This window comes from Corvus cornix, chromosome 6 (genome assembly GCF_000738735.6).
Source record: "Corvus cornix cornix isolate S_Up_H32 chromosome 6, ASM73873v5, whole genome shotgun sequence".
NCBI classification, from domain to species: domain Eukaryota; kingdom Metazoa; phylum Chordata; class Aves; order Passeriformes; family Corvidae; genus Corvus; species Corvus cornix.
The window spans coordinates 195,856-216,420 of NC_046336.1; the positions used below are offsets into that span (position 1 = coordinate 195,856).

General features: G+C 46.5%; 2 protein-coding genes across 5 annotated transcripts in view; one reads left to right on the plus strand and one right to left on the minus strand.

The window, feature by feature from the left end:
* Positions 1 to 10,175: 10,175 nt before the first annotated feature.
* On the plus strand, positions 10,176 to 13,014 carry NKX6-2 (NK6 homeobox 2). Its single transcript, XM_039554498.1, has 3 exons — positions 10,176 to 11,058; positions 11,341 to 11,513; positions 12,204 to 13,014. The coding sequence occupies exons 1-3, from the start codon at positions 10,644 to 10,646 to the stop codon at positions 12,450 to 12,452; spliced, it is 837 nt and encodes a 278-aa protein (XP_039410432.1). The 5' UTR covers positions 10,176 to 10,643; the 3' UTR covers positions 12,453 to 13,014.
* A 1,976-nt stretch (positions 13,015 to 14,990) lies between these two features.
* INPP5A (inositol polyphosphate-5-phosphatase A) overlaps positions 14,991 to 20,565 on the minus strand; it is a 193,120-nt gene continuing 187,545 nt past the window's right edge. The window contains exons 14-16 of one of the 4 annotated variants that reach the window (XM_039553870.1): positions 17,966 to 18,034; positions 16,674 to 16,761; positions 14,991 to 16,575 (exon numbers count right to left, since the gene is read on the minus strand). In XM_039553870.1, coding sequence (XP_039409804.1) covers positions 16,681 to 16,761; positions 17,966 to 18,034 — 150 coding nt within the window. In that variant the 3' untranslated portion in view covers positions 14,991 to 16,575; positions 16,674 to 16,680. The remainder of the gene's footprint in view (positions 16,576 to 16,673; positions 16,762 to 17,965; positions 18,035 to 20,565) is intronic. The other 3 variants (XM_039553869.1, XM_039553866.1, XM_039553867.1) reach the window with 3 other exon arrangements.

Consider the following 20,565-nt stretch of genomic DNA (forward strand, 5'->3'; position numbering starts at 1 on the left):
ACAGAGCAGAAGAAAGGACTACTGTCATAATTCATTTGGCAAATTGGATGTCAAATAAGCAAAAGTTAGTGCCAGAAAGAAAAAAAAACCCAGAGGTATTGGTCATTTGGCATGTGAGAGGATAGAAAGTGCACATCAGAATGCGTGAAAGTAAAGTTAAGCCTCATGATTTTACATACAGAGTGTACATATGGAAAAAAAGTTACATTCCATGCTGATACAGTATCACTGGAAAGTGTTTGCTACTATATATGAAAAAATCTGCTAGAAATAAAACTGCCTAAATATCTATTTCATTCAATAAACACTTGCTGTGAAACACAGAACATATCCTAAAGCTTTTTTGGAGCTGAGAATTAAGATTAAAGGATGCAGGACCCTTATATCACTGCATCTTCATATTTCCTCTTCTCAGCTACCATTCTCTAGAGTTCTGCGTAAAGGTTTGGATCTCTCATTTGTATCAATACCTGCGACTATATCAACAAGCATGTGCTCATGGAAAGCTGAGGTTTCATGTTTAGCAAGCATGGAAGAATGACTCTGGCTATTGCTCCACTGTAACAAGATCTTAAAATTTGGTTCTTGCCATGTTTTTGTGATAACATTCCCTCCACATTTTCCCTGTGATTTTTACAGGTAAGTGTATCTCTAGTTAATAGCTATATTTAATCCCATAAATGATGCTATAATGTGATTTTCAGCTACACTGAGACAAAAATAAAAACTGAAGTGTCCAAACCTCAAACCAAAATATTAAAAAACTAAAGCCAAAACCTAAAGCAACTGATCTATTAGCAAATCTTATGCCAAGGGAGTTCTCACCTTTAAGTTCCATCTCAGGCCTCTGAGATAAAATGCACAACTTTTAGATGGCACAGAGACCCTCAAAACACTCTTATTTATCATCTTCTCGGCTTTTCGGCATTTAGAGTTCTCTACAGACCAGAATTTCTGAAGAGGAACTAAGGCTGGACAGGCAATCACATTCCAGTTGTGGCATCCCCAAGCACTGGAGAATTCTGTGCCTCTGCTTCCGCAGGACCTCAAACCAAAGTACAGCCCTCCTTCTCCCTGTAGTGTTCATGTTTCACATACCAAAGGTCCTCTCCAAAGTAATTCAGTCTCTCACTAGTGCAAAAACTAACTTCCTAGTCAGATTTCAGGAATGTAAATTATATATATTTCATACTGATGACCTTATTGTAATAAAATAATGTATTAGATTGATCAGATTTCAAGGAAGGAAAGTATCTGCAAGAGATTAATCTCATCTCACTGTTTCAAGATACTTAAGTATCTATAAAGACAAGTTAAGACATGCAAACCAACAGGACTAGTTACACAGGATATTCTTGTCTTTTTCTGTTTTATTGGAATTGCTTTATTGGAAGAGCTTAGATCTCTTAAATAACTACATATTTATTCCTATCCCTAATACAGGGTTAATACCGTGCCATTTAAAGGTAGAGTTGTCTTTAAATACAGCTGTTAAAGTCCTTTTTTAACTTTCATTTTTCTTTAATACACGATAATTCCTCAATGAGTCATTCCAGGGTATTTTTAAACTACATTATCTGACACAACTTTCTGTTTTCCATTGTGTGTACCAAGAAATCCTGTTATGCAAAACACAGGTGAGCTCATTCACTTCTGTCCTCCAACTGCAAAAGAAACAGTATAATTCCATTGCTAATCCAATTAGCACACACAAATTAGAAGTATTATTTATTGCAGTCGAATTGGTCGTTGTAGAATGTGTTATCTATAGAAGTATTCCTGAATTTACTCCTAGATTGCTGAAATGACCAAACTAAAAAAGTACAGTCTTGAGGCATTTTTCTGGTGGAAACACATTTGGTTATTATTCTAACAAAATTATAAATCCTATCTAGTTTTTGACCTGAAGGTTTCACTCTGTCGCATGCTGTATAAAAACAACAAATAGGCTCCAGGATGTGATTTCAAGTGAATATACACTGGAAGAGTTCAGCCACTTCCTTGTCAGAAGGAAGGAGTGACCACTGCCAAAGGCTGTAAGCTCTGGAAGCACATCTTCCTGCAGAGAAGCTCCTGACCTGCACAGAGCCCTTCTTATTGGAATTATACTTGGAGACCCTCTTCCTGCACTAGCAGAGAAAAGAACAAGATGGTGAAATCAAATTACTAGAGAGCAGATGGAAAAACAGTACAGAAGAAAGAAAAGAGAGAGATGGCAGTGTAGAAAGAGCTGAGAGAGAACGCAAACCTGGCAAGACAGAGAAAACAAGCCACATCAGGAGTGTCCATGTAGGGAGCTTTTTACTGCTCCTGTTTCTCACTTTTTTATATTCTTCAAACAACCGGGTCTAGTGGGAGGTGTCCGTGCCCGTAGCACTCCCTGCCATTAGAACTGAATGATCTTTAAGGTCCCTTCCAATTCAAACCAGTCAGTGACTCTATGATTCTAGCTAAGTAGTACAAGTAGTGTAAGTACATGAACACAGCATAATCACTGGGTGCTTTTGCATCAGCTCTGCACTTTTCTGCACACAGACAGGAGGCAGCAAAAATAAACAGCCAGAACCGCAGCCCAGGAGTACAGTTCAGTGGCTACTGCAGTGGTGTTTGGTTAGCACTTGGACTCCCTGATCTTGGAGGTCTTCGCCAACCTAGACAATTTCACGATTTTATACAGCAATCACTGCCACACTAGTAACACATAATTCAAAATAATATTAGCATTGTATTTAAAATTACCATCATTCTACAGTGGGCACAAGGAAAAATTTTTAGTGACAGGAGAAAAGGACAGCCTTCTTTCCAAGATACCTGCCTTCAACAACACGTCTTTTCTTTATTAATGATTATGATTCATTTCAGTGGTATGCTTGTCCTAGAAGTTAATATTAATAGTAAGAGGAAGAAAAATGGGGACCATTTCCAACACTACCCTTTTGTATTTTCCTTGAAAGTTAAAGTAAATAGTATTACAGTGCCCTCAGGTGGTGTGAATTCAATTCTGTCCTATAGTCTACCCTAGAAATACACCTTTAAATAATACTAATTTCAGCAGACTGGGTGAATATGGAAGGCAAATCACAGCATAAACAGCTTTGTTTCCAAGGAAGATTCTTTTCTTGAGTGTTTTGACAACTCCTGATTTTTAAAAAGTATTCTTTAATTTTTAAATACTGTGGAATAAATATAACGAACCTCCCAAAGAAAACCTAAATAACATCATCACCAAATGTAGGAATAAAAAATAATAGAAGGAAAGAAATCTAAACAGAAGATCAAACCTAAGTGCAGAAGAGGTAATGAATTCTGTAAGAGCCTTTTGGAAAAAAAACATGAGGTAAGTGTTTAAAAACCAAACCAAACAAAATCCAAACCACAATCAATCAACCAACCAACCAAACCCCCCACAGATATAATATAATTTCTTAGATACATTCACACGTAATATGTCTTAATGGTGAGGAAAATTGCATAAAGAAACCAGTATATGATGCATTTGTAATATAACCTGAAACTTTTTGAATTCGTACTGCCATTTTAATCTGAAGAAAACAGCTTCCTGAAGACACAGGATATCTTTAATGTGCATCAGTCCAATACATTTCATTTTTTTTGTTACTAAGAGTAACAATATTAAATGGATATTATTTAGCTGATCTACTGCTCCACATTCAGGGTAATTACAATATTGTGTCTCACATAACTAAACAGTTGATGTAGGCCCATCATTTATCACTGGTTTATGTCTTCAAATAAATGTGAGGAAGATCAGCACATCACCAGGAGAATCTTCTAACTTACCACAATTAAAAGATTTGTCAAAGCTGAAGTAATATTATAATCTGTTATTCTTTCAAGATACTCTTAAAGGAATAGCCTGTCAGCTTACAAATGCAAATTACATCATGGAATATGTGCACTGAAGGTGATGGGAATCCTACCATTGAACATGGTTTCACAGAGAACACCACTGCACTGTAGCTTTGTTCTGCTGTCCATCCAGTTCTGTCCTGTTGTCTTTCTTGGAAAATGGCTCTGTAAATAATACTTATTTTCAGCAACCTGGATGAATATGGAACACACAAGACAGTGCAAGCACTATAGACCTGAGTAATCCACTGTTCTTCCAGCTCCCAGTGAATGGACTCTGCTCCTCTTCCTACCTGCTCCTGAATTGGCTCCTAACAGCTGTCTACCAACGTATGTTAAAACATTCCCCAAACAGCTAAGAAAAGCATTTTCAAACTGTTGCAAAATCCAGAAGGACAAAAGGAATTTGAATCTCACCAATCTTTCATTTCCTATGCAAATGATACTTTCATTTTCTTTCATGATGATTTGGGGAACTCTCTGATCATTCTGAAACTGTGTGTCATATGAAAAACTGCGTTAACCCTTCAGTTTTCTAAGGATTGCCTGCAGTATTTCTGAGGAGGGCCAGAAGAACTGCTGTCACATTTTTGTCATCTGTCTTTACAAACTGTACCCTTCAAAGAAAAACAATATAAGGTTCTCACCCCAAGTCATACCCCAGTCCTCTCTTCTTTCAGTAATCCCTGACTATCTTTTTTCTTATCCTCACTTGCACATTCAGGAAGAGTTTTACTAACAAAACAATTCTCTGTGGCTCAGAGAGAATCAATACTGCTTATAAGCACACTTTATTTATTGGCAACTTACTCCTCAATTTCCCCATCCAGGCTATCAATAGGAAGGCAATCTCTTTATAGCACTAATGACTTGCGGTAAAGTATATACATCTGTTTAATACAAATAAGGGCAAATGACTTCCCAGTCTTGGTTAGATAAAATAGAGCTCACAAGTGCTTATCTCACTTAGAAAGAATAATTTGTAGCCTTCTCTCATTAAAAGGATAAACTATTAGAGTGGAGACAAGTAGGAAAAGAACAGCATTGGAGGAACAAGGGAAGTGAGAGAGGGTTGGTGGGTGAACACTAAGTTTGACATGATCTAAAAACTCAATGCTCTTAATACTGACAACAATCTAAGCCATTGGCAGAAGAAAAAGGACAGGTAAACCAGGGTTTCCCCAGACAGAGGGAAAAAATCAAAGTCCTGGGAATCTCAGCAATACCAGTGATCTGCTGGAAACTGCACCAACAATTCAGTCCACCATAAATCACTGAGATCGACTAGAGTAGGAAAAGCCCTTCATTTTGAAAAGAACATTAAGCCAAAAAACCCCCCCACACTGCCCACCATGTCCTTGTTAAGAGTGCCTGTCAAGATACACAACAGAGAGAACAAAACTAATGCTGATAACTGCTTATCTTAAATGTCTCAGAAGTTTCACCTGCAAAAATACTGCTAAATTTCTTGCCCTAAAAATACATATAAAATTATGGCCATGCTATTTTTTATCAATATTTACAGTAATGATTGGTGATTATAACATCAGAAGCTTTCCTTAAACCTAATTCACATTTTCCAGAGCTTCAAAAACTTATGGGTTAAAATCCAGAGCCGACCAGTTCACACAGAGGCACTGAAAACTTCCTCATGATACCTTTAAAATCCCACTCTAGTCTTCAGCAGGAATAAGTTCTTTTGAAAGGATTTATTTATTTATTTATCGTTCTCCCTCCACCCCAATGAGATTAAAACCTTAGAGAGTCACAAGACTGCAATACATCCTGAGCATTTTGTTTTTGTTCTTTCTAGAAAGCACTAAAAAGCAGTCTCATCTATGTGTGTGGTAGCTGAAGTTAACCACCTTCCCAGGAAGACATCAATTATAAACAGAATTTTTACATTTCTTCACATTTCTGTTACACTGCTCTCAAGGTCACTCAGTTTCTCTTGTTGCTGCTTAAGACTATGAAGGCTCTCAGCTCTGCACCATTAGCCGATTCCTACCTTTTGTGCCAAGGATCATAATGAAAAATATTAAATATGGCCTTACCCAGAACATATATCATCCTGCAAAGATGTTTCAGCAGAGATCATCTAGTCTAAAACGACTTTGTTTTCTAGTGACTATATTATTAGACAAAAATACCCCTCATTTTTAAACACAAGGATCTCTTTTAGGTATGCTGTGAAGAAGCAGCACTCATACTGTCAGGAACACAGGCAGATAGCATCATCACAGGCTAGGACATGGATTTTCCTGCTCTCTTGTCACTATTGCTCTAAGTAATTCCATGCAACAGTATAATTTCCCTCGCTACTCCACTCGTACCTCCATCAGCCGCAGAATAACTCAGGAAAGGAAGACTGTGAGGTGAACTGCTCTGAGCTCCCACTTCCTCAATCATTTTGTTTTTATATGGATTTTACAGCTGCACTTTGGAATAATGTATAATACAGTAGAGGATGAAGAGTATTCTTATTCGTGGCTTATTTTCTTCTAGTCCACAGCCTCTCAGACATTTTCAGCTGCACAGAAGCTACAAGAAAAGTACCAGCAGGTTAAACTAAACTTGTCTGAAGTTATTTGTACTGTAGAATTTCATTCTGGTCCATGTACTGCAATACTCCTCTTTTAGTACGTTGGAATGCGTAAGTCCCAGACGAATTTGATGTTACTGATTTCAGTTTTATTTCTATGTCCTTTGTAGGAAATGTTACTGATGTCAGGGGCAAAGCAAAACGATCGTTAACTTTACACTGTGGGAATTCGTCCTTTGTCCTGCCTGTAACTACGCCCGGCGAGTGCGTGGCGCTCTTACCCACCCACGGCTCGGTATGGGCGCGTCACGGCTCCGGGACAGCGCAGGGACAGCGCTGGGGCACCCGCGCAAGTCTCCCAGAGCCCCGGCGCCGGTGTCCGTCCGGGCGCCTTTGCCCCGTCTCACCGCCGCCATAGCACATCCGGCACGGAGAAAAGGCGGGAGCGGGCACGGCGCGGGGAACGTGGCCGGGCACGGCGGGTGGGAAACGGCGCGGGGAACGTGGCCGGGCACGGCGGGAGCGGGCACGGGCCGGGGAACGTGGCCGGGCACGGCGGGCGGGGAACGTGGCCGGGCACGGCGGGCGGGGCGGACGAACCGCTCGAGGCACCGAGCCGGGCGCCCGGGGCCGCCAGGGGGCGCCGCCAGGTCGCGGAGGCGGCCGGAGGCCGGGCCGGCCCCGAGGGCGCGGGGCAGGCGCGGCGGGGCCCGGCCAGGTGACCGGCTCTGCCCGCGGCCCGGCCCTGTTCTCCTCCGCCGAAATGAACGTTCCGAAAGCGGCGAGCCGAACAGTGCCGGTGGCACGTCCCCCCGACGGGGGAAAAGCGCCCGCACCGGCCGTCACAAACGCCTCGAGCTGATTTATATCTCCTCGAGCAACTCCTCTGCGAGTAACTTCTGCTCTGCCACAGGAAGCACGGGAGACAGCGAGCGTTCCGGCATCCGCTGAGCCGCGGACTCCTCGGAACGGAATCCCCGACTCATTTTACCGAGATCACCTCTCCGCTGCGAGAGGCTGCCAGGCGTGATTCCGGGCGCTGCGCCGGGAGCGGGGGCGGGCAGTCAGAGGGCCGGGGCCCGGGCCGGGGTCAGGGCGCGCGTAGCGGACGGTGCAGTCGCCCCGGGGACTGCCGGGCCTCTGCGATGTCTCCGAGGGGAACGAGCTTTGCGTCTGGAACGGGGTTTGCTTAAGGGCTAGGAGAGTCCTTGGCCCCGGAGCAGCCTGGCAGCGCCTGGGACCCAACAGCATCGGGGAGGGGAGCGGCGGGGCGGAAAGGGGATTCTTGAGGAGCATGGGGGCGGGGAGCCGGAGACACCGGGCGATGCCTGCCGGTCTCCTCCTTCGGTGCCACACCTCGTCGGAAAAACAGACACAAAAGTAGATTTATCATACCATGGGATCTACAGAGATAAATCCCACATATTTCCACGTGGAAAAACGAGGGTATGAGATTTCAGGAAAGTCAATGAGCTGGACAAAAGCACCACTAATGTGCAACAAGTGTCACTGATGACATACAAACTGCCAACCGGACTCCGAGGGCGGCTTTAGACGGAGCGGGAGGCTTTGGCTCTACCCCCGGGACCCGTACACCGGATGGACGAGGGTCCCAAGGCAGCAGCCCCCCGCAGGGCCACCGGCCGCCGGGGTCCAGAGACCGCCGGGGGCGATGCGTGTCGAGTTCTGCGCGCTCCTGGCTGCGGCGGAAGCCGCGCGGGAGCGGGCCGGCGGCGGGACACACACACGGACGCTCTCGGATGTACCAGGGGAGCAGGCGGCAGGCCGCGCGGGTGCGCTCCGCCACGGCCCTCCGCTACCGGCGGCACGGCAGCCCAGCGCCGAGCTTACTCGTCAAGGGTGGACGGGGGTCGGTCTCGCCCCGCCGCAGCGTGGATGGCGGAGGCCGCGAGCTTACCTTGTTCCATCGGTCCCGCCCAAGAAAGCGGCGTCCCGGCGGGGCCGCTCCTCGGTGAGCGGCTGTCGCCTGCCTGTGTCTGGATCAGTACTCGGCCCACGGCCGGTCGGAGCGGGAGGCGTCGCTCTCGTTAGCCGAGCCGAACCGAGCCGCTCAGCGCCGTGGGGTAGGCATTCAGAGTAGCAAGACCTGCAGGCTGGGCAGGCAGAGGCGCTGCTGGCCCTCAGCACCGCACTGGGGCGGGCAGGCCGGCGGGACGCGGGCAGACTCGGCGGTCTACGCCCCGAAGAGGCATGGGCCGGCAGAGACCGAGCCGAGCCGCGGGCTGGCCGCGCGCCGGCACCTGCCTGCCCGGGACGGGCGGTCCCTGATCCCCGGCTGAACCCACGACTCCCAGGGAGGGCCGATCAGCCCCGGCGGCAATCTGCAGCAGCTTTCAACGCCGCCGTAAGCCGGGGCCGCGCCGGAGGCAGAGAGAGCAGGTGGCATTGCCAGCCCCTTCCCAACGCACGCAGGCGTCGCGGAAACGAGCCTGGACAGAGCTGATACACCGTGGCTGTTCCCTCCGCTGCCGATGTTTGCAATAGACAGGGGGAAAAGTAACGAAGTCGTTTATTAAACCTTCTTTAGCGCAGCGTCGTTTTTAATCTCACGTTTGTACGTTAAGCTGTTCACAAAGATGCGCAGAACAAGACGCATGGACTGTTACATCCCGTAACTCCAGCGATTGAAAACAAAGACCGTGGACGAGCCCGAATAATTACTTTCCAAATCTACATTGACATTACGGTCTTGTTACAGGTTAAACGAAACCCTGTTCACCTGCAAACGATTCTGAAGACAGACATCACATCTAAAGGACCACGCTTTTAATAATTGTTCTGATATGATCGAGTCGATTCGTGTTTACTTTGTGACCACTTAGAAAAGATTTAGTTCCCCACTTGTTGTAGTTAATGTTTTCCTTGGTTAACAATGTATCAAACCCGTAGGAGAAATCAGTTGCAAGGCGGATAACAAGCTATAAGCCCAGTTGCTGGAATTATTTTCTGTATAAGCCTCAAATCCTAATTCTTCTTTTCTTGACAATGAATTATGCTTTCGATTAGGAATATCTCTGGTCATTTTATTTGTGCGAACGAGATTGGTTCTGCGGTGATGTAACAGCAGTTTTTTTCCCTTTAAAGACCAGGGGCTATTACCCCAACGTCGGGTTGGGTCGGGTCGGACCGGGTCGGGTCGGAACGAAGGCCTCTGCGAGGCCAGTGGGTTCCAGAACAGGCAACCAAGTAGACCTAAACAGTTATTCCTAGGGCGTAAGATCATTTTTTACAGCCGCTTTAAAAACACTGGCCTCTAACGCGAGGGAACGGCCGCTGCGCAGCTGAAGACGGAGCCGATTACCCGACAGAACAGCGATGGGGGCGGGCATTACCGCTCAGTGCTCCGGGGCAGCGCAGCCGCCGGGGCTCTGCGGTCACTGCCCGGCTGCTCGATGAGGCGCCGGCGGTCTCTGTGCCGGGTCCCCGCCCGGCTGGAAGGGACAGACACGGCGCGTGGGAGGGCGCCACCGCCTCCGGGTGTTCCCGCTGCCTACCGGCGGGGCACGGCGGGCCGGCGGGGGCGGGGCTGGCTGACCCCGGCGGCGGGGCCGGGGGTCCCGTCGGGCGCAGCGCGGCCACGTGCAGCCCTGCGCGCTCCCACGGCTCGGCCCGGCCGTGACGTATTGGGGTGGAGGCGCGCGCCGCGCGCCGATTGGGCGGTGGCGGCGGCGCGGGGCGGTGGCCGCCCAATGGGCGCGGGGCGCGCAGGTGCCCGCGCAGTTATCTGCGCGCGGGGCGCGGCGCGGAGCGTCCCCGCGGCTGCTGGACACGCGGCCGGGGCGACGCGCGGAGCTGCCGGTCCCGCATCCCGATCGCGCGTGGAGCGCATTACCTGTAGTCTTCCGGGACGCGCCGCCGGTAGGGACTCTTTCTCGTGGGACTCCCGGTCTGTTGTTTCGCCGCGCTGCCCCGGCTCGGCTTTCGCCGCTCTTTAGCCTGGACTTTGGAGGTGCGCGCCGCAGGAGCGGGCGGGCAAGCGCCGGGATTTTCCTGTTCCCAGCAAACTTCGGCACTTGCTGTCGCTGAGATCCCGCGAGCGGCGAGGAGCCCGTCCCGCCCGCGGCCGCGCTCCCGGCGAGGAGCCCGTCCCGCCCGCGGCCGCGCTCCCGGCGAGGAGCCCGTCCCGCCCGCGGCCGCGCTCCCGGCGAGGGTTCCCAGCGGAGCGGCCGCGGCGCGACTGGGGAAGACCCACGCTCGCTGATGCCCGCAGATGTTAGCGGTGGGACAGATGGATGCTAATCGCCAGAGCGCGTTCGTCCTTAGCAGTGCGCCGCTAGCCGCGCTGCACAACATGGCCGAGATGAAGACCTCCCTGTTCCCCTACGCCCTGCAGAACCCCTCCGGTTTCAAGGCGCCGGCCCTGGGCGGACTCAATACGCAACTCCCCTTGGGGACACCGCACGGAATAAGCGACATCCTGGGGCGGCCCGTAGGCAGTGCCAGCAACCTGCTGGGCGGGCTGCCCCGCATCAACGGGCTGGCGGCTTCGGCCGGGATGTACTTCAGCCCCGCTACCGTCTCCCGCTACCCGAAGCCTCTGGCGGAGCTGCCGGGACGGCCGCCCATTTTCTGGCCGGGAGTGGTGCAAGGCTCTCCCTGGAGAGACCCCCGGCTCGCCTGTCCCGGTAAGTGCGGCCGGTTCTTGCAGGGCGCGAGGAGTAGGCGGCCTGGGGTCCAGAGCCAGGGCGGCCCCAAGCCGCTGGCGGACGAGCGCGGTAGACGGGGCGGGCGGCAGGAAGGCCCGGTGCGGGTCACTCGGTCCTCACGGCCCCGGGTCTGTCCCGGACCGAGCCCTGCTTTAGAGCCGGCGGACACACGAAGCGGCTCCGCAGCGCCTGGCGGGGCCCGGCTACGGGCCGGGAGTAGTGCAGAGTTTATCCCTGACGCAGCTCTTTCTCCACTTTCAGCTCAGACGGGGATGGTTTTGGACAAGGACGGCAAGAAGAAACACTCTCGACCGACTTTCTCTGGGCAGCAGATATTTGCTTTAGAGAAAACCTTCGAACAGACGAAATACTTGGCAGGACCGGAGCGCGCCCGGCTCGCCTATTCCCTGGGGATGACCGAGAGCCAGGTGAAGGTAGGTCCGTCCTTTGGGCTCCCGTCTCTCCTGCTCCCGGCCACGGCCGCTTTCTGCCATGTCGGTGATTACTAGCAACCACAAACACTGCGCAACTATGCAGGGATTTTTTTAAAAAGTCAGTTATTATTTAAGTCACATTTCGATATTGGATAGATTTTAGCCTAATTTCTACCTAAATTATTTTGTGCTCAGAGCTCTCTGTGCTGCAAACAATTTAAAATAAATAGACATATTATATTAAAAAAACCCTATCACAACAAAGACAAAAAGCCCCCCGCAGGTAACTACTTTTGAAGGGTCACTTTTCCATGAGGATCGTGTCCACTGGCACAAGTTTACTTTGTGTAACTCTGCAAATTTTTTAGTAAAGCCTGCAGGTGCATCTGAGTGTTGGGGTGCACTGTAAGCCAAAAATACTGATTTTTTTGGCTATTGTATTCCATTTTCAATAAACGACTATTCCGGGAAGCTGCTGCTTTAACCGTGGCGCAGTCCCGCAGAGACGGGCCGGTGTCCCCAGCGGGGCGGCCCCTTCCCAGGAGCCGCCTGAGACTCTGCCTGGTGCGGGCTCTGCTCCGAGTGCCCGCAGCCCCGCATTGCGGGACGGGACGGGATCGCCGCGGGCGGGGGCGGACGCGGCGGCGGGGCCGAGGCCGTGGCTGAGCTGTGCCCGGTGCCGGTGCCCAGGTTTGGTTCCAGAACAGACGGACCAAGTGGCGGAAGAGACACGCAGCAGAGATGGCCTCGGCGAAGAAGAAGCACGACTCGGAGACGGAGAAGCTGAAGGAGAGCTCGGACAATGAGGACGATGATGAATACAACAAGCCCCTGGACCCCAACTCAGATGACGAAAAAATCACGAGGCTATTGAAAAAGCACAAATCCACGAACCTGTCCCTTGTCAGCCCCTGCAGCACCAGCTCGGATACGTTGTGAGGGTGCGGGGCCGACGGCCACACCGGGCAGCGCGGCGGGGGTGAGTGTAACTGGGTGTTTGAAGTGGTGTGTTGTACAGCCTAAGATGTATGTGAAATGTATATATTTTTTACAGAATAAGTTATGAAATTATTTTCTTTCTCATCGATGTAAATTTCAGAGAAATTTTTTCAACTTTTTGGGTTTTGTGTTCCTTCAAGATTTCCCACTCTTTCCTTTAGCTTTCCTGTTAGTTTCCTGCTCCTAACAATCAGGTTTTGTTACGTTTTCTATGGCTCCCAAGTCCCAGCTCAGCCACTTTGTATATAGTAAATTTCAGATTTTGTGATGTATATTTCTAGTGTAAAAACAGCAGTTTTCTTTCACTCCGTCCCTCAGTATTTTGGCAGTTTCATTTCTTCTGCCTCTGGATTTTATGCTTAATAATACCAAAAAACCCAAACCACTGTCCCAAAAAAGCACGAGAGGAAAATGGACACTTGATTTTACATTAGAATGTCTCCACACGTGTTGGAAAGAATTTGTATAAAATCAATAAATTATTTAACAACCTTCTCCTTTAGCGAGTTTCTTCCGGCATTTCTGTGCCAGAGGCCGGGGACCCCAGAGCTCCTGCAGGGTTCCCGACGGTGCCCTGCAAGGGAAAAGGAGCCCCTGCGTCGGGGGGCCGGTGGGCTGAGCCGGGAGAGCCCCAGCGCCTGTGGCACAGCCGGGGGCCGAGGTCACTGCCTCATGGGAACCCGCGCTAGGGGACTCCCCAACAGCCCCAGAGAGGAGAGACACCCGGGGCTGAAGGTGCCGCTCGAACTGCGTGTGAAACCGGGAACGCTCGTCCCTGGCCCCAAGAGCGTTTCGTTGGCTTCGGGCGGGTGATAGGGTCCGCTCTGGAGAGGGGAGGTCGGGGCCTGTACGCCTCCCATTGCGCTGAGTACCGACCGCTGCAAAAACCCGGGGACGAAGTCGTTGAGATCAGCGGCGAGACTCCGCATTTCTCCCCTTCGCACACGCAAATCCGGGTGGGTGTGAGCTGCCGGGGTTGTTACGGTGCTTTTTTTTTTGCCGGGTTTTTGGTTGGTTGGGTTTTTTTTGGTTTTGGTTTTTTTTTTTTTCTTGTGGTTTTTCTTTTTTTGGGTTTTTTTTTTTTTTTTTTTTTTTTGGTTTTTTTTTTTTAAATGAACGAGAGGTTCTCTTTTCCCCGTGTCTCAGCTATGGCTTCGCAGCCCGAGCAAAGGCCAGCGTCCGGTGCGGGACCCAGTGCCTCTAGCACTGCAGCCCCCCCGTTCTGCATCCAGCTTCCGCAGCCCTGGGCCGAGCGGGCGAGTCCTGGCTCCCCGCACCGGGGAGGGACGCGCCCGGGCCTCCCCCGTTCGCCCTCTCGGTGCCGGGGTCCGCACGGCGCCGTCACCCACCGCGCAAATTCCGTCTATGTCGCGGCACGACACAGACCCGCGTCGGCGCGGTTCCGCTGCGGAAAAGGGCCTGGACCTCTCCCCCTGGAGCCCCCCTTGGGTCCCGGTGCCGCCGCTCACTGTGATTGATTCCCCTTCGCTCCTGCCGGGGCAGCTCCGCGTCCCGAGGAGGGTGGGGGGTCCCGCAGGCCCCTACTCACTAAACGGGGACGCGCCCAGCTATGCCGCGGCTACAGAGGGAATAAATCGAGTTTACGGTCTAGTCTTCGTCCGGCTGTGAGCACGCTGAGACCAGGCCGCTGTTCGGGTCCTGTGGGGAAGTAGCAGGATAAAAACACCTGTGCTCGAGGCTAATCATTCCCACCTGTCCTTCCCACAGTTCTTAAACGAAATGAGCTCGGAGGGGGCGTTACGGGAGCAAGGGGCTTCGAGGCACCGCAGGATTGACAGCCCGGGTACCCGGCCCCAGGCAGAGGGGGGGGAGCTGATAGGACCCGTTCCCATCCTGGGCCAGAGCCCGTCACTGCTCGGCTGTCCCGGGGCTGCAGAGAGGTGTCCGCTGGGATCGGCCCGGCTCGGCTCACCCTGCGCCCCCGGATTCGCCTCCCGGGCTGTTTAAAGGCGAAAGTTGCGTTTTATGAATTGCTGAGGGCTCAGTTCGGAGCATTTGCAGCAGCTCACCCCAGCAGGTCACCGGCGTACCCTGCACCCCCGGGGAAAGTTCGGGCCCCAGACGGCCCCGCGGCTGGAGGCTACAGCAAGTTGATCTGTACTCGAGGCTTCGGCTCCTGCTGGAAAAGGCTAGAGAGGTCTTCTGAAACTGGAGATAATCATGAAGGAGTTCATGGTGGCACATTTACTGCTGAGGACTGGCATCTTGTGAGCAGCTCGTAAAGCTGCATCACCTTCCTCACATCAGTGCTCCCATATCAGCTCCTCAGTGCCTTTGCCTCGGTTTGTATTGTGTTTTGATTAACACCAAAACTGCATCCTATCATAGAGGTTTTTATGTGAAAAATAACCTTGTTAATTGGCAGGAGATTAAAAGGTATCTCAATAAGAAATGTGACAATTTAGTAATTTCCCTGTAATCCCCAATGCCCAGATTAAAGGGGCAGACACAGCCATGTTCACCATGATTAGTTTTATTGCTTGAGAACCAGAGTACTCATTTCTAAAGGCCTTCAGAGTTATCATGAGTTGAGTTTGCTTAAATAGAATTACTGTGTGGTTATAATGCAACATGGCACAATAACAATACAGAGCTGCAGACACCCTTTGGGCAACAATACTTGCTACAAACTGGGTTGTACTGTTGAGAAAACTCTGCAAGCAGACATCAAATCATTTTCAGTGGTAGTGATTTATACCAAAATCAAGCATCAATCTAATGCCATCGCGCAGTCTATGAACTCTGTAGTGTTCTAAATTAAATCAATAAAACATACATTTGTGTTTCATCAACAGACTCCCTAATCACCTTTTAATGTTGTATTTAGTGGTGGGAGGAAAATGTCTGTAACAAGACTATATTGTAGGCTGCACTGAGCTACTAACCAGGAAAATTTACAGTTGGGTTGATGGTTGGTCTTTTTTTTTCCTTTAACACTGTATAAATACAGTCTGTATCCAATACAGTTGCTACTTGAAGCAGACGATTATTTTCTTCTCCCATGATGTTATTGTTTCAATATCGAATATGGCACCATAAAACAGTAACAAAAGACTGACAAAAACAGTTTACAAAATTCTGGAAAGTTACACCCAAACCTAGCTAAGAACTTCACATTCAATCCTTAATATTACATAGAAAGAAGAGATTATAGGAGTAACAAAGTGAAACTGCTAATATATGTGCTATATAGTATGCTATATATCTGTATCCAGGATGGCACTGCTATATATTATTTAAATGTTGGTTGTTGATGTACACTTAACTAAACCTGCTAAGACTCCAACACTTACTGCTGATATGGCACTCTCAAGCATTCATATTGGAAAGTATATTTAGCATAAGTTTTGGTCAGGTTTATAAATTATTTATATATCTGTGTATATATACACATACATACATATATATACACACACATATATATGTATGTATAGAAAGCAGCTGCTGTGTGATTCAAAAACCATGTAACATGGCAGTATAGTAAATAAAATGAGAAAAAAATTTAAAAAAATGAAAACCAAAATACTAAAACTAAAACACAAACCATAAGCCTTGGTCAAAAAAGAAAATACCATTTAAAACCATCAATATCTCTATCTATACAATCCAATGTACAAAATCCCAAAGTGGTAAAGATGTATAAGGGGCATGATACCTTTAAAAGTTTATAATATGCTGAAATAGCTTTTCCACATTGACAAATACACTTAGTAAAAGTTGAAAGTTGTGAAATCTAGAATACATAGCATCTCTGCTGTCTATTTAGAGTTTTGGCAACAGAACTGTGACATATATATAAAAAATAATTCCACATTTCTACTTGATGTCACATGAACATACAAGACAGTGAGGTATGTGAGGCTTCTCTCAAACAGAGTCCAGATGCTGAAGCATAGTGTACGATCAGCAGTCTAAAAATGTGGCACTCAGGACTGGATTTATCAATACAGCTGTTAGGATTACAGATTTCAGTGTGCTGTCTTCCCTCCTGGCTACAGTGTGGTTTCACGGAAAATCTTCTCACTTCGTAGGCATCTTTTTCCTGTTGCAGAATTGGCATTTTTTTAAAAAGAAAGATAAACACAGGGGAAATGATGTAGAAAATGTAATATAAACGTAAAGAAAAAAGATGATATTTACCACCACATCACTGCACGACACAACACTTGTGCACATTTGCAATAGGTTTACCTGCCCCAGCAGCTATTCGAAAGGACAGGAACACAGGCTGCAGCAAGTTAGGGAAAAATAGAAGTTACATGTTTGAAATATACATTGGTTTTTTTTTTGTTTGTTTGTTTTTTTGTTTTTTTTTTTTTTTCTTTACAGTCAGAGGTAAAAACAAAAACTTCCCTATGACTGGAAATAAAACATTGCAACATTTTTTGAATTAATGTAATTACAAAATGCACAAGGGAACAACATTATTTCCTCACAGATTTCTGCTCCCACTGAAATCTAAAGGAAAATTTTCCACTGATTTCTGTGGGAAGAGGTTCAGGTCCCATACACATCTCCCTTTTGTCACAGTGCCGCACCACTTTGGTGATGAAGGAAACGAAAATTGCTGTTTCTGAACTGGCTGACCCAGAGCTTTTTGTTTACTGGATAAGTTAGTAATTGCTCTATTTTAAAACCTTGCATGATTCTGGACCAAACGCCTTAAGTGCATTTTTCCTTAGAAAACAATTCTCTGTCTCACAAGAACTCTGACCATGGAATTAAATAGGGGTATGTATTTGTGAGTTCAGATTTGCATGTACACATGCATCCACACATACAATTACCCACTATCCCTCTCTGAATTATCATTCAAGAGCCTCAGTGCTGTTTTTAGATAGGCTTTCAGAGGTTACCTCCTAGTCCTCAATTGGCTTTTTTCAAAGAAAGCAAATACTCTGTTTTATTGTATTTCTAACAGGTTTCCATCTGGTATCTTCAGCAAAGAAGATTGTTTGCAAAATTCAGGTATTTTATTAATTTCAACAACAGGTATTTATGTAATTCTTTGTCCTTTTTCTATAGTCTTTTTATCACTTGTTTGAATATGGAACTGCCAATACGTTCTTTTACTAATAGGCACCTATGCATCAACCTAGGTGAAGCTATGCTTTGAAAGCACAGTTGATAACCCAATGAAATCACTTGTGTTATGCTAGAACAGTTTTAAGTGTACAGATGGCTGCTCCTCTTCACTTGCACCACATCCTGCTTTCATTCTATCACCCATTGTCCCGTTCTTTGATTTCATACAAGCAGCTATTCTGATAAACTGACTTCAGCTGAATTTGACTTTGAAACATTTTCAAGGTGTTACTTCAAAAATAGGGCAGAGATATGGCTGACTTAAAATTAATAGAACCTAGTCCATACATTCTCCTTCCTAACAAAAAACTTAGAAGATAAAAGACTAAAATGTTTAATTTAATTACCTTGTGATCCCCCATGCAGACATTTGGCCCAATGTGGTCATATATTACTATCTTCTCATCATTTTCTGACTAGTTAAAAAAAACAAAAACAACAAAACACTAGTCAGTCCAAGGATTCTCCAGATTACACACAGAGAAAGAAATATTGGAAATATTATGCAAGTAGGTGAAACCAGTTTCTGAACGAGGTGATATTAACACATCTTAGCTTGGCCTCTCCAGAGGAAGACTGTGTAAAATGAACTTTTATGCCCAGTACCGCTGGCAGTAATTTGTGCAGTTTGCCTGCATAAAAAACCTCCTGAGATCTCTGTTTCTCCTCCCTGCTGACAGGACCTTGGGAAATTTTTGTGTGCTAAGTGAAATGAGTGACTTGTTGTAGTTGCATTCTAGGCTTCTGTTGCAAAATGCAGCAACCACATTTGGCCAGACCTTTTTTAAGAACAACACAACTTTTATTGAATTAGGTGAGATAAATGTTCTCTGAATTAAATGTAATCCATGTTGCCTTATAACAGCATTTGATTTCATCATATAAGGGATTTTAAATGTTCAGAGAGATGAATTATTATTTTCAGGTTCTGAGTATAATCTTTAATCATTTCTCTGAGATAAATTTCTTCATCTGAAAAAAAGCATTCAGTGATTTTAAGAAAAGCAGCAAATGACGGATGACATTCCTCCAGTCTCCATTATGAATTGCTTTCATTTTGTTCCATGTTGAACTTTACCCTTATACACTGACTTCTTTAGCATTTTTATCTTAACGAACAATAAAATGTAGTCATCTTTCTGCCGTTTGCAATAAACGTGATTTGGAGGAGCTATTTTGATTCTCTGGCACTGTACTTCAGGAATAAATACAAATACATTGCCATACAAAACAATTTCTTATTGTGCTAAACAATTTCTATAAGCTAATTAAATCTGTAATCTGGACACTCTCCAGTCTCTAATACAATCGTAGATGTGCTTTAAACTAGTTGGCAATACTAATTTACTTTGTATGAAACAGTCAAGACTTTCTCATCTGTAATCAGTCAAGTTTGACTGGGCAATAACTTTATATAAACAGTAGCATTTAGGACTATAAAGTTAAAACTGAATTATCTTTAATGCAGTAAGGAAGCTTAAGGTCAGATTTACTTTACAGCACGGTTGTCTGCCAAAAATATAAAAACATAACCTTCTGCATTGTATGCATGAGCACTTTCCAATATTTCAAGATCATAATGCCACCAGCATCGGAAGTGGGGATACATTCATCAAAAGCGACTTGATAATTTACAAAGGCAGCATAAAATTGTGGATTTTCAACTGCATAATCTTTAGACAGATAAACAAATTACAGCAGCGCACAAGCAGAAACAATATACACTTGGCTGAGCATTCATTACTTCATGCGATCAGGCATCAGCGCAGCTCCTGAGCAGTGGGCAACCTTTGGTGGTTTAGGGCTCAGGAAGCATAAAATAACATGATGGTGAGGTAACCGACCATGGCATGATAGATGATGTTGCATGAAAGCTGTTTACAGCCCCATGTCAGTACAATCTGTAATGCCTACTGTGTAGCTGAACACACTGTACAGTGGCAGTTTGTGCACACTATCCTCTCTTTATCTAGGATTTAAATGCAGATTTATTACAATTTTTGTTTGAAACAAAATATAGAATTGCTTAGGCAGAAAAATAAACACTTTATTACCTATAAGAAAAATTAATACAGCAAAATAATTACATGCATAAGAATATTCAATAGATAGTTATGACTGAAAAAATTCTTTAAAAATTCATATACATTTATATTTTAAGGATTTGTTACAGTGTAATCAATTATTTAAAATTTGCTTTTACTTTCTTCAGAGTTCCTTTTAAAGCTTCAAAGTATAGGTCTCTGCAGTGGAGTAAGTTCTCAGTCAAGGCCAACACTGCTTCTTGTGTAGAACCACAGAAACCTGTAGGGTCATTTTGCCCTTTCCTCTATCAGTTCAGCATTCTTTTCTAATGACTATTTTCATTAGGTTTTATGGGCCAGAATCCCTGTTTTGCTTTGGGTTGGATAAGCTAGCTCCTATGTTTGGTACAGGCTCACAGAGTTAAAGCCCAGTCTGGCCTCACCAATGCGCTTCTGGAGATACCCCAACCTGCCTGATCACGATTTGTAAATGCAAAGCTCCAGAGAGGATGACGCGCACTTTTAAAGGTAAGCTTTGAATGATCCAACTGATCGGGTTTCTGTTACACAGAGACTGGGAATTGTAACTGACCTCACACTTACAAACTTCTTCAGTGCTCTAACTTTGTTTTCCCTTGTTTAATCTTCTCCCATTATATCCAAGTTATAGCCCTCTAGATAATCAGAAAGAATTCCTTTCTCTTGGTACTGTTTACACTCTCCAAGCTTTTGTGTACACTTTTATCTCCTTATTCATAGCTTAAAAAAAAAAAAATCTTCCCTCACTGGCCACTCTTTTCATGGTTTTAATCCTTTGTTCTTTAGGAATTTCATGGTCTCCAAGTACTATCGGTAATATTTTGGGTAAAGTCTCACTTTTTCACATGATATTTTTGTGTAAGAAAACCAAATAACACTGATTT